Source organism: Lactuca virosa, chromosome 2, assembly GCF_052849685.1.
Source record: "Lactuca virosa cultivar CGN04683 chromosome 2, Lactuca_virosa_CGN04683_v6, whole genome shotgun sequence".
Lineage (NCBI taxonomy): Eukaryota > Viridiplantae > Streptophyta > Magnoliopsida > Asterales > Asteraceae > Lactuca > Lactuca virosa.
Window position 1 is genome coordinate 308,541,533 of NC_136427.1, and position 14,249 is coordinate 308,555,781.

The window sequence follows — 14,249 nt, forward strand, 5'->3', positions numbered from 1 at the left end:
GAGTGGAGGATTAAAATGGAAAAACAAAAACATAACATAACATAAATGAAGAAGAGGCAGTGATGGTGACAAAGCTCTAAAGATGACGGCTAACAATAACTGTTCGTTGGAGAAGGAGAGAGAAAAAGTGACGACCAACAACAGTTCCTTTATATAAGAAGAGAGGAGTGACGACGAAGATAACGATCATGCGACCGACGACAGAGGAGTCCGAAGAAAGGCAGTGAGAAAGAAAGAGTGTCGAGCTGCGGTAGACGGAGCAATTTTGGTGAGATCGGCGACTGCAATGCTGATAGAGAAAGAGACGACTGTAGATCAAAGACTACTCGATGGAGAAGGTGCCATCGGAGAGAGGCAACCGCAATATCAGAAGGGGCTAAATCGGAAAAGAGATATGAAGAAGTGGCTAGCCGAGGAGGAGGCAGAAGTAGACGAGACAGTAGAAAAGCCGATGAAAGGGCTCTGGTTTGGTGTCAGTCGGTTGTTTTATTATTTAGGTGGATAAGAGAATAAACAAAAAAAATAAGGAACATAATGAAGGCACATTCGACGACTATTAGAGAAGGGTGCCAGAGGTGGAGGGCGACGGCTGCGGGATGTTGTCAGCAGTAGGGTTTTTAACCTAGAGCTCTGATATCATGTAAGATAATAAATTGTTTTTATGTGACCCCCAAATTGAGTAGATATAAGATTGGAAAGGTGCAAGAATTTAGCAAAATCAGATTTTTGTTGTATGGGATATACCCAAAGGTAATGTGTGTAATGATCAAGAAACATAACATAATATTTTAAACCACCATTACTAGAAATAGGAGATGTCCACAAGTCAGAATGAATAATCTCAAAAGGTGCAGAAACATTAGAATCAGACAAATAAAAAGGTAACTAGTGTGTTTGCCAAGTTGACACGCATGGCAAGTAACATTATGTTTAGGTAAATGACAAGAAATGGAACTACTAGAAGATAAATGCTTCAATACTTGGTCTCCAGGATTGCCGAGTCGTTGATGCAGATGTGGAAACGAAAGCATGACTTGTGGAGCTTGAAACTGGGTAGAGAGGCCCGAAGCTGTCACAACGGATTAGAGGCCGACGAGTCTGATAATCAAGAACAGTAAAACCATAAGGATCAAAATCAATAGAATAATTATTTTGGGTAGTAAATTTCCGAACATATATGAGATTTTTAATAATGTTTGGTGTTATAAGGACATTTTTTAAGTGAAGAGGGCGATAGATATTAGGAATAGGAAAGATTGAGTGTCCCGAGGTCATGACAGGTATTGTAGATCTGTTACCGACATAAATAGAATGAGGGTAATGATTATTACTAAATGAATTCGTAATACCTGAGTAGGCGGGAACGTGATCAGTTGCTCCGATATCCATGATCCAACCATCATTTCTGAGGTTGTTTAGAGACATGGTATTGAACATTTGCGGGGGTGAAATGGGTTGATCATTTATGAGGAATTCATAATGCCCACGGGGGCTAAACAGTTCCAAAACTCTGAAAATGGTCCTGATTTGAGAAAAAATTGGGTTGTTGTACAGATGAGGGCATGCTGCCCAACAGACCTTGTGCGCCAAAAGTAGGGCTGCCCCATTGGGCCGAATGTTGTTGCTGTTGCAATTAATTTGCACCGGCCCAAGGAGTTTGTTGGACTGAAGATGAAGCAGACTAGGCTTGTTGTGGAGCGACCTATGGTGACGGAAAATAGACCCACCCATACGGTGGGTTACGAGGGACGTGCTGAGGGTTACCTCCACCTCTGCGTCGCTGCTGTTGATGGCCTCTTCCTCGACGATTGATGCCCTGGTAAGAACCATCACCGCCTCCTCGATTGGAAGAGGTGGCTACAACATGAAGAAATGAGGGCGACGAGGGATGGGAGTCATGCGATGGAGTGGTGACAGTGATACTGTTGATGCAGGTTTCTTCCATATCCAACATAGACCTCATCTCGGAAAAGGAAGGGAAGGGTTTGGTAAATCGGATGATACATGCAATACCCTCATATCTGCTTGATAGTCCATTGATAGCGTGAGTAACAAGGTTCCTTTCCCTGATCGGTTCGCCATGACCATCAAGCAAATCACTAAGTGGTTTGACTTTCTCACAATACTCATGCACTGTGCAGCCCCCCATTGTTATATTTCTGAGTTCTGTTTCCACTTGTAGGGCTGTTGATTCCTTGTTTTCATATAAAATGGAGTGAATGTTAGTCCATATCTTATGTGCATTGGCATTGATGGAGTAGGCTGAAGTGGCGAGTTTCTGATATATCGATCCAAAGAGCCAAAGCTTGACCATGTTATTGAGTCTACCCCATTCCGGATATGTTGGGGTGTTTTTGGAGGGTCGTAAGTGTCATCAATGCGATCTAGGACGTCGTAGGCAATGCAGTGGGCACAAAACTGTCACACCCCCGAACCAGACAGCGGAAACGTCCGAGGGCTCGTGTGACTTAAATTGAAATATCATCACAATGAATATATATGAAACATAACACATGCATCACCAACCATTACATAGTACAACTGGCATTGTTTACATCAAGTACAAGGTTTACATTACATGATTTCGAAATATAAAGTGTTTGGTGATTAACAACTACAAAAGAAACTTTCATCACACTGGATGCCTCCTTGTCTAACGATTACCTGAGAATACAAGTTATTTTGAAAACGGTCAACATATATAATGCTGGTGGATTTGCGCCATGGCTGCTGTGACCACAACAGATACAGCGGCTTGAAACGCGGCTGAGTTGACTTCCGGTGGTGTCGGTGGTTGGTTATTTCCGCGGTTTGGTCTCTGAGGCATCTTGCTGTTACGGAACAGAAAGATGTTGAGTATGTGTTGTTTTTAAGTTGGGAATTTCGTGAATCGGTTTGCGCATCTAAGTGTTTCAATAATTTACACTAATTAATAAGAACATAAAACACATAACAGATAACAACATCACAAATAAACACATAATATTTTCCACTAATATTATCCGCACTTTGATACATGAAAATTTGCTCGAAAGAGCATACATAAAGTTCGGCAGCATAACGACTCTATGAGTAGTGTAATCACTTAAACATGGAGTCGGTAGTACATAATATAGCGAACATAGTACTAGTAGGGGGGTCTACTGATCCGAAGTGCTCTGAGATGCGTCGGGTGGTGGGGCTGATGATGTGGATGCGCCCTGAAGACGCGCCACCTGTCGTTCTGTGGCTCATAGTCGATCTTCCTAAATCGCTTGACGTACATGAAAGTTATGGATTACTTCTTGAGTTTCTTGTTCCGCTCTGGTCACTGCGGCTCGCATCTGATTCAGTTGCTCGGCCGTGTCCTGGGCTAGGTCGCCAGTGTTCCGTAGCCGCCTCACCATGACAGGGAGTGCCCGATCGGCTGGCCCTCCGTCTCTCATATCATAAAACTCCCTGGCCATCCCATATGGGGGTCGCTGCCCCTGCTGCCTGCTCCATCTCCAAATATCTACGCCCCATGGAGGCGTGGGGCCATTCGGGCCCATCCGATGAGCGGGCACCCTAATCGGGTAAGGTGGGTTGATGACTTCGGACTCTGCATCCTAATCACCATCGTCGTCATCACCGGGTTCTTCCTCAGACTCCTCTTCGGGGTCTTTTTCGGGTTCCTCTTCCAGCCATCCGTTATTCCCCTGGTTAGGGAAATACGGATCTCTAGGATGATGGAAGCCGACCATACTGTCTGCGAGAGGGTATATCAATATATCATTATTAATCCTAAGGTATTCTTAGTTGTTATGAAATTGGTTTAATGCATTCTTCTTGATTAACAATAGGGTATGCCTTGGGTTTACTGACCACCGCGATCGTTCCAGGGCATGTAATAGTTGTATTACGAAGAAATGTAGTTGATCAGGCTACATTTATCCCTAATACAACTGTGAACAGTCCTGGCTTAACCGAGATGTCAGGTTCTCCCAATCGTCTTATTCGATTTGTTATTATGTTCATTTTTCTAAGCCGCACAAATAAGAGTGTTTATTAGTGTATTTTATTTGTTTTGTTCAGAGTTAGTTAGTCCCTCTATGGGTTTGTAGTTGCATATCAATGTGTGGTTAGATATTCTAGTTCACTATAAATAGAGCTCTGATACCAACCTGTCACACCCCCGAACCAGACGGCGGAAACGTCCGAGGGCTCGTGTGACTTAAATTGAAATATCATCACAATGAATATATATGAAACATAACACATGCATCACCAACTATTACATAGTACAACTGGCATTGTTTACATCAAGTACAAGGTTTACATTACATGATTTCGAAATATAAAGTGTTTGGTGATTAACAACTACAAAAGAAACTTTCATCACACTGGATGCCTCCTTGTCTAATGATTACCTGAGAATACAAGTTATTTTGAAAACGGTCAACATATATAATGTTGGTGAGTTCATAAGTGTGTTTGATGTGAAACAATTTATGTCATTTGAAAAACCCAGAAAATCCGATATTTTCTGTATTAAAACTTTTCTTGAAAATGTAGTGATGATCCTGTAAGTATGTGCGTGAGTGATTTCAATACGTGAATAAATGAGACGTTTTGCATTATAGTTTTTGAAAGTACAAATGAGTAAGATTTGTTTCCCCGGAAAACCCGATGTTTTCCGATATAAAGTTATGATAGTTTCGCTTTATTGAATCGTTACATCGAATGAATATGATTTCCCTTGATTAATGATGTCGGATTTCTACGTGAGTCGTTATAACAATGCATGATAATGACTAGTTCGTCTGTCTTGGCATTCTAATGAACACCGAAATTTGATCTTAAGACTTTGTCACCCTAGACTGGCCGAGTCTAACTGTAGCGAATAACTTAGGTGTGGGGGAGTCACCCCCGTATAGATCTATACACAAACTCTCGCTCTCCCTCCAGGAGACTTTGATTACAACTACAGACTACGACCGACACCTAATGGTGTCACCTGTTATTACTCACTCAATCCATATGAATTTGATTAACCTTGATTAATGATCTAATTTTTATTTTACTTGAAGAGGTGATAAGCCTAACAGACAAGGAGAAGAGGACTACTAGGCCCTACTAATTTCGTATGTTATTTATGGCTGTCGAGTATACGAAAAGCGTGTTGGCCCATTTCGCATACGATTTATTTGGACCATACTAGTAATGCTAATGGGCCACTGAGGCCCAATAGCATGTAAAAACCATTGAGGGTCCCTTAAGCACGTAATTGGGTCGCAGGAGGCCCAATAACATGTATTAATTATGTTGGGCCCAAAAGCCATGTTAATGAGCCACGAAGGCCCATTAAGCATGATTAGAATCTCTCAAGCCCAACCATTTGAACGTTTACTTGTTTTGCATAGAATTAATGTTGCGAGTTGTTTAATCGATATGTCGTATAAATCACGCATTTGTTTTATAACGATTTATAGATTTATAAAATAGTTATTTTTCTATTTACAACCCATAAGTTATAAAGTTTTGTATATTTTGACCCAATTATTATTATTATCAACATAATTGACCAAAAACATTAGTTTGACCCATTCCGCCCCTTATTTTGTAAAGTTGGCAATTTTGCCCTTTTTATAAAAAAAATGACATTTTAGGTCCTTGAACCCTTTTTCTTGACATCTTTGACCCAAACACTTATTTAAATAATGTTTTAAGCCCAAAAGTAAATTTTAGAAAGTTTCAACCCTTTAGTTAAAAGATTTGCATTTTTGTCCACCTTTTTCAGCAATTTTTACACTTTTTACCCAAAATCCAAAATCTTTGCATTTTCAATCCTTTTTAACAAATGTGATCATTTCAAACCCCATAAATAGATTTATTTACCTTTCTACCCACTGTTTTGAGAAATTTACCATTTCAGTCCCCTTAAATCCATTTTTTCGCAACTTTGGGCCTATGGGCCGACAAGCCCGAAATTTAGCCCAATAAGCCCCAAATTTCATTTTTAGTCCTTTGAAAAACATAATGTTCATAGAAATTTCCATTTTAACTATTTGACATTTTGAACCTTGTAAAAACCGTAAATGACAACTTTTTCCCAAACTTTTGTTTATTTGACAAAAATAGCCCAATAATGAGTTTTATGTTGTAGTGTGTTATTTTAAGGCTTGTATATTAGTTTATCTTGACATGTTAAGTGAAATATGACCTAGATTACATATTTTTCCTTCTTGAACTATAGATCTCGCAATATCTTTCATTTTTTGCACACATATACCACAAAAACATAAGAAATCACACATCACATACAAATACACATAGATCTTCACATTTTACTTGCATTCTCCCCCATAAAACATATGAAAACCGAAAATAGAGGGGTATGAACTCATCTTGAGTTTGTGGGTTCGGTTTTGAAGAGAAATGGAAGAAAATGATGAGGTCTTTCGGCTTAGCAAGCTTCTTGAGAGGTCTTTGGCTTAGATGTGTTCTAAGAAGCATGATCATGAACTTTCATGAGTTAGAAGGAGATTTTTGAGGAAATCAAGAAGCTAAGGTATGGATCAAAACAACAACTTACCAAGGATTGGTGATATTAGGGAAGAATCTTCTTGGAGCTTTTGTGATTCTTGAAATTTTTAATGGATGGAGGATGAGTTCTTGAGAGAGTATTCTTGAAATATTTTGAAAGAGAATGAGGTGGAGAGAGTGGGAATCGGCCGAGAAGAAGAAGAAGAGAGGAGATAAGGAGTGAGTTGACTTGCATGGAAACCCACCATACAATAAAGAGGTGGCAAGTGCACAAAAATCCTCCAATTCTCTTTTATTTTTATTCCTTCTTCTTTTTCCTTTACATGGGCCGAATTCTTGGGCTTAGGAGGAAGGAAGTAGTTTATCTTGGGCCATTGTTTGATTTTGTTCGAAACCATGAGCCCATTAAGTAGGTTTTCGGCCCATTGGGCTTTTAGAGGTGGTTCACGGCCCAATGTGCATAAAAGAATTGATTTATGGTCAATTTGAAGGTTCTAAGCCCAACATAGTCAAATTGGAGGCTTATTGGCCCATTAGGCCCAATAAGAAAATCCTAGTCCATAATGGACTTAAGCCGGGATTTTTAGGGTTTCCAATCTTTTGTTGACTATTTGAAGTGTTTTATAGCGTGTTTGATGGAATTTTGTTGTCATTGATTAAGCATCATACATGCTTTCAAATTTTAGTTACAATGTTATCCTTGTTTAATGTTTACAAAGCATTAGAATTCCTAGTTGTGACAAAAACATGTTACTCCATGGTTGATAATTGTGAGCAGTAAGGTCGAGAATCACGGGACATAGGTTTTGATATTCGTGATTCCATAGGCTTTGTGGGTCGAAGGAGAGGATGTCTCGCCTGTCATTGTGATCAGGAGGGAGAAGAGAGAGATCAGTGAGTAGAGAAATATCATAAAGCAGGGAGAAGAAAGAGCAACAGTGGAAGTGTTGGGATCGGCCGTAGAGGTTACAAAACAACACTATGGAGCTTTTGTGATTCTAAGTATTTTCCCTTGAAAGACTTTCATTAATCTCAAACAAATATATACATAGTGTACAAGATACAAAGCTATATGGGGCGATACAAAGAGGTTACAAAACATGGGTTAGATATACAAATATACAATAAATATATCACCCGTTAACAATCAGTTTCAAGTAAAAGGTAAAGGGGAATCGATATTTCCATTAGAGATTTGAGAATTTTAAATTTTGAATCAATATCTAGTTTCCAAAACCAATAAGCGAAATTGAAGGAGACATGAATAAACCGCACAATCAGAATTTTGTGGATATTTCATAAGGACATAATCGGTAATTTAATTTGAAAGTTTATAAATCGAAGAGATGCCACCTAGCAAAAAATGACTCTTTTATTGAAATATGATGATGATGATATCTAGTATTACCATTGTAAATTTTAAATCTTTTACTCAAAATGTTCACGCATCAATTAAATCGATTACAGCAAATTATTGAAAACAAAACTAAATTTTTTATTTTCAGCACAATTCCTACATATGCATTAATTTGATTGCCAATACAACAAATCCTACATTCGATTCAAACGGACAAAAAAGATATGTAATTTAATATATTAGACTTATTTCAAAAATAAGATAAAATAAACTTAATGTAAGATTTTGTTTGAATAACAAAATGAAGAAATATACAATGAATGTTGTCTTATTATTGTACTCATTTTTTTGTTACTTTACTATCTGGAGCTTTGACCATTTTATGATTAGTAAATTTTCTTATCCAAGATTCATAGCATTTATTTCGTGAAATATAATTACTTTTTTCTTCCAAATATGCAATTTGTCTTTTAAGGTTACCTTTTAAATATATTTGGTTAAACATTAAGTTTTCAAAAAATAATAATAATAAATAAATAAATTATCGAAAGAAATTCATAAAATAAGTCCTTCCCCTTCCCTTTCCCCCCCCCCCCCCCCCCCCCCCCCCCCCCCTCTTCTTCTATAAATGTATCTCCTATTTCCATGCACAACTCATTCAAAAGGTGTTTTTGGTTTAAAAAAAAAGGTTTTTGGAGTAAGCTAGATCAAAGATCAACTGTATTCTTTAGCTCCCGTGTGTTATTGTAAGTTGATTTTTATATCCAAACCAACCCCTTCAAATACCTTATCATGTGTTTTTAAGTTATTCAATTTTTATTGTTGTACGTAGTCCTTCTTTTAAATGAATAAATGCATTTGTTTATCACTAATTGTAGTATCGATTTTGAAGATGCGTGCAATGAATTAGTTATATATTCAAATCTAATATAAATGATTTATAAGCAAATTTACCTTCTTACTGAATTAAGGTTACAAAAAGTGTCTTATAATATTTCTTGTTGTTCAGAAAAAAAAAACAATAGCAACTATGAATATACAATTTAAACAAAACTTATGTTGAATTTTAGGCTTCTTATTTTAAATTAGGGTTACAAAATATTTAATTAGAACTCTAGTATATATATCAACTATATATAGGTGGTATAAAATACATATATCAAGACGTACTTTAAATTTGTTTTCATCTTTGACCAAAGGGGCTGAGGGAATTCTTCATATATATATATATATATATATATATATATATATATATATATATATATATATATATATATATATATATATATATATATATATATATAACAACATGCTCCCGTTTCCAACTATTTAACTCACCATGTGTATATACACATCCCTTATCCATATTGTTGCCACCTTTTTTGTTTTCGAAATGCTTCTTTTGTTGTTTTTTATGGCTTTTTGTTTGCTTTTAGTGTGTTCGGTTTCATTTATGCACCTGATGATTCTGCACACAGAAGCCAAATTAAGATGAAGGGATTTGGGGAATTTGGTTTGGCATTGGAAAGCTCTGAAGGACATGATAAACAAATTAGGCCCAGGAAGGAAGTACGTGAAACAAGGTTGTCTGATGCAAACGAGACCTTCGAAGTCACATCAAGCGAGGAACAAGAAATCCATCGTGGTGCTTCTTCGAGTTCACGCAGGAGACAGAAATATCGCCATACTCGTTATCAGATTCAAGAACTCGAAAAGTAATACATAATTTCCATTTTAACTCTTGACCAAATTTTTTGTTTCAAATCTTGAGAGAGTTAATGCATGATATTTTTCTATTCGATAGTTTCTTCAGAGAGACTCCTAACCCAGATGAGAGAGAAAGATTGGAACTTGGAAGAAAGCTGAATCTGGAAGCGAATCAAGTTAAATTCTGGTTCCAAAATAGAAGAACGCATTTAAAGGTAAGGTTTGATATAATAGTTTGGTTAAATATTAATTAGTCAATATTTGGTTGTTACTAAAAAATTTATATGCAATGTACATGGTCAAGACTCAAACGGATCGTCATGAAAACAAGATTCTGAGAGAAGAGAATGACAACCTTCGGCTTGAGAATATAGCCATGAAAGAGGCATTGCGAAAAACAGTCTGCAAGAATTGTGGTGGACCTACGCTTCAAGTTGATAGATCCATTCATGAGCGGAACCTAATGATCGAAAATGCTCGATTGAAAGAGGAGCTTACACGAATCACAAGTCTCATTCGTCAACTATCGGGAAGGAATTCGTCATCATTAGCAACAGAAAGCTCAGCAGGTGTAATTTATAAAATCATTTTCTTTATTTTTTTATTTAAAATCGTAAAAAGAATTATAGATTAAAGAGTTTTTTCTACATAAAATGCATGAAGTTTCTGGAGGAGAAGCCAGAAACCCAATGGAGACCGGATTACAAATGGGAAATATTGCAGAAAATAATCCAGTCTCAAACGATTCACCATTAATACTGCCACTTTCTAGATCCGAAGTAGGCGTGGTTAATGCTGACAGCATGATCAACTTACCCGAGAAAACAAAGTATCAGGATCTTGCTTCAAGTGCCATGGATGAGCTTATGAAACTTGGGCATATAGATGCTCCACTCTGGAACCGAAACATGGAAACCGGTGGAGAAACACTTAACTTCAACGAGTACGGAAGGTCTTTTCCTCCTCTCCTTGGCACGAAACCACTTGGATTCGTTTCCGAGGCTTCAAGGGCTACTCGTGTGGTATCTCTCAGAAGCTTAGACCTCGTGGAGGCGTTGCTCGATGCAGTAAGCTTTTAAGATCCTTCATTACACCTATATATGTTACGTACATCGATCCTATATATAAGAAAACATTATTGTTATGATTTATAAATTTCTCAGAATCGATGGAGAGAAATGTTTGTGGGGATGATCGGAAGCAGTGCTACACTGGAAGTCATTTCAGATGGTGCCATCGGAGGTTCAAGAAATGGTGTCCTCCAACTTGTAATTAAGCCAGCTTCTTGGAATTTTATATATAATTAATTTAATGTTAAACTCAGAAAATGTAAATGGATTAAACGTTATGTAGATGCAAGCGGAGATTCAACTCATTACACCTTCAGTATCAGCTCGTGTGGTGAAGTTTATTCGATCCAGCAGACAGCAAGCGGATGGATTATGGGCAGTGGTTGATTTGTCCGTTGATGCTGAAGGGAAGGAAGGAGTTATGTGTAGAAGGCTTCCTTCTGGTTGTATTCTGCAAGATTTGCCAAATGGTTTCTCAAAGGTATCTTCTATACATATATATAACAATCTAGTTAATTATATGCAAAGATGACATATAATATATGAAATGAATATATATGCATATATGCAGGTGACGTGGGTAGAACATACAGAGTACGATGAAGGTCCTGTCGAGCGTAAATACCGTGAGTTAGTTAGGTCAGGTGTAGGGTTTGGTGCACAAAAATGGATTTGTGCACTCCTCCGACATTGTGAGTGGTTAAGAGCATTGTCATCGGCTACTACTGCCAACTACCAACTAGACCAACATACTAGAAGTTGCTTAAAAGGTTTAGCAAGACGCATGACGAGTAGCTTTTGTGCCGGAGTTTGTCTGACAGGTGGTCAACGGTGGAACTTGGTTTCTGATGCACCTGCAAGGATCATGACACAGAAGAGCATGAGTTCTCCACCAGGAACCATCCTGTCTGCGACCATCTCAGTCTGGATTCCAATAACAACACATCGACGTCTATTCGATCTATTGCTGAATAAAGAGTTGAGATGCATGTGGGACGTGTTATGCAATGCTACCGGGAATGTCGCCCATTTCCCCATGAGCCATGATACCAACAACCCTAACTCCATATCTCTTCTAAGTTCCGACGTGAGGATACAAACTAATTTTTTTTTTTTTTTTTTAAATTAGGGTTCCACACAATGAACTTAAATAATAGATTACTACATCGTTATTTTATATTTTATACTGTTATTTTTTTCTACAATGCATTGAAATTTACAAATTTCAATAAAACATATTTAAATATTTTTTTAAGAACTAGAAAAGTTTAATTTTTTTCTTAATGAAACATATTTAAATATTTATTTAAGAGTTAGAAATTCACTCATTTTTTCCAACGACCATTTAACTTCAAATTCATTCAATATGTTAGCATAACATCTCATAATAATAGAGTTACATCTATTAAATGACAACTAAGTTTGTCATCTTATTTAACTCTTTCATTGAACTTTATTATAGATGCTCTTAAGAATATCCAGAATGCATACTTTAATGAAAATGGTGGAATGTCTACTTGACATTTAATGATTTAAAACAGTGGGATGTTACATTGGCCTTCAATTGAACTTTATAAAGTTTAATGCATGCCCTAAGCAATAATTGACTGTGTATATATTAATTTTTTTTTCTAATGTTTGTTGTTGAACATGCAGAACCCAGTAATGGTAGTGCAGGAAACCGCAAGTGATATGACGGGATCATTGATAGTATACGCACCTGTGGATCTCCCAACAGTGTCTGTGATGATGAACAATGGTGATACTTCTGGTGTAGGGTTGTTGCCATGTGGGTTATATATTGTTCCTGCAGGGTCAGAAGCGGATGGCTCGATGGTGACAGTGGGATTTCAGATGTCGCTGCAAGACTTGGTTACACCTAACCTCATAACAATGGATACCATTAACACGGTTAACAATCTGGTGTCACGAACTGTTCTTGGAATCAAAGAGATTGTTCGCTCCAGTACTACTACGTAGCTAGATAGCGCTTAGCTACGTGGTTCAATTGATGATCATGTACATGTCTCAGATGGGACTCATGGTCGATTGTGGTTGTCCGGGTGTAAGGCATAATGCATAGGTTCAAGAAAGAACGAAAAGCTAAACTATATATGATGCACCTAATGGCTGAGCAGGTACCATTTATGGTTTGGGTATTGATTGATCATATCTCAGTTGCATATGGGCTTGGTTAATTGAATTTCGTTTTGGCATTTTGGTTATTGGTCTTTTACGCTTCGTTTACACTATTTAAATGATCTTTGATATCATTTACAGGAGGTGCATTTAATTTTCACTACAAAAAAACTAACCTTTAGCGGCGACAAAAATCGTCGCAATCGATCACGCCTGTCGTCGCTAAAGGTATTAGCGACGACATGTCGTCGCTAAAGCATCGCCGCAATTGGCTCGTAGCTAATAGCCCCCTGTCGTCTCTAATACATGTCGTCCCTAATACACCACTGTCATCGCAAAAAACGTCGTCTCTATTAATGTTCCGGCTACCGGCCGGAGTATTTCCGGCGAATCTCCCCGGAGGTCTGCGTCGTCGCAATTGATCGTAGTCGTCCCTAAAGGCGTCGCTGCTAATGTTTTTTTTTTTTAATTTTTTTTTGAGAAAAAACGTATTTTTTATAATATTAATTTATATATATTACAAAATGCAGTTTTGATAAAAATACATAAATAAATACATACCGCATTATATAAAAACATCAAACATACCATATTCCATAAAATATCTAATAAATCTGAAACAAACATCTAATATATATCATACATAAACTATTTTCCAAATCCAAAATAACATCCTCCATATCATAAAACAAGAAATACTAGTTGTCTTCGTCTTCCCCATCGTCCTCCCCATCGTTGTTTTCCTCGTTGACTTGGTTTTTAAACGAGCGAATAATGTCTCCAATGGCCGTCACAAATGCCAGGTTTTGAAGAAAAGCATTCACATCAACATCCTACAATTAAGTCACAAACACATTAAGTCATGAACAATTCAACAAACTATCAAACCATCAAAGCACCAAATGAATTAAGTCGTTAACAATTTACCAAACTATTAAACGGCTAAATCAATTAAGTCTTTAACAATTTAACAAACTACCGAGCTACCAAAAATTACTACAAATACATTAAGTTCTTAACAATATAACAAAGCAACCAAATTTTTTAAGAATTTAACAAGTACCTGTGTTGGTTGCGATGCTTGTGACTGTGACTGCCATTGGGATGGAGCACTTGTACCCGCAGCTGAAGAAGCTTTAGGCCCAATGCCTCTCACATGCCCCCTTCGAGTACCCAACACCTTCTCAAATATTGCGATCCAATCAATGATGTCTGGATCACCACCAGAGTCGGCTATGTGATGAGTCTGTAAAGCAATCTCAGCAACTAAGACATTCTGTATTTCACAAAGATTGTTAATATACGTTAAAACTAACACAAAAAAAATCAACAATCTACTTCATTTTTAAGTAATAATAGCTTACATATTGCTCTTCAACCAAAGGATCAACAAATTCCCCTCTTTTATTTACATGCACACGATGAAATACTTCAAGTCTATTCAAATTCTGTTTAACATTACAAAATATGTT

At 37.3% G+C, this 14,249-nt stretch overlaps 1 protein-coding gene across 1 annotated transcript; it reads left to right on the plus strand.

Annotated features, from left to right (window-relative positions):
• The first annotated feature begins 286 nt into the window (after positions 1 to 286).
• Positions 287 to 12,618, plus strand: LOC145158766 (homeobox-leucine zipper protein HDG1-like). Its single transcript, XM_079077613.1, has 9 exons — positions 287 to 465; positions 9,298 to 9,576; positions 9,666 to 9,783; positions 9,873 to 10,139; positions 10,198 to 10,635; positions 10,732 to 10,836; positions 10,922 to 11,119; positions 11,210 to 11,560; positions 12,295 to 12,618. The coding sequence occupies exons 1-9, from the start codon at positions 287 to 289 to the stop codon at positions 12,616 to 12,618; spliced, it is 2,259 nt and encodes a 752-aa protein (XP_078933739.1).
• Positions 12,619 to 14,249: the final 1,631 nt, after the last annotated feature.

Bases quoted from the DNA above. Each gene is read 5' to 3' on its own strand.
- LOC145158766 (XM_079077613.1), top strand. From the start codon at position 287: ATGCTGATAGAGAAAGAGACGACTGTAGATCAAAGACTACTCGATGGA. The intron at 466-9,297 runs GTTTGGTGTCAG...GTTTGCTTTTAG, and splicing joins AAGCCGATGAAAGGGCTCTG to TGTGTTCGGTTTCATTTATG. The intron at 10,636-10,731 runs GTAAGCTTTTAA...TAAATTTCTCAG, and splicing joins TGGAGGCGTTGCTCGATGCA to AATCGATGGAGAGAAATGTT.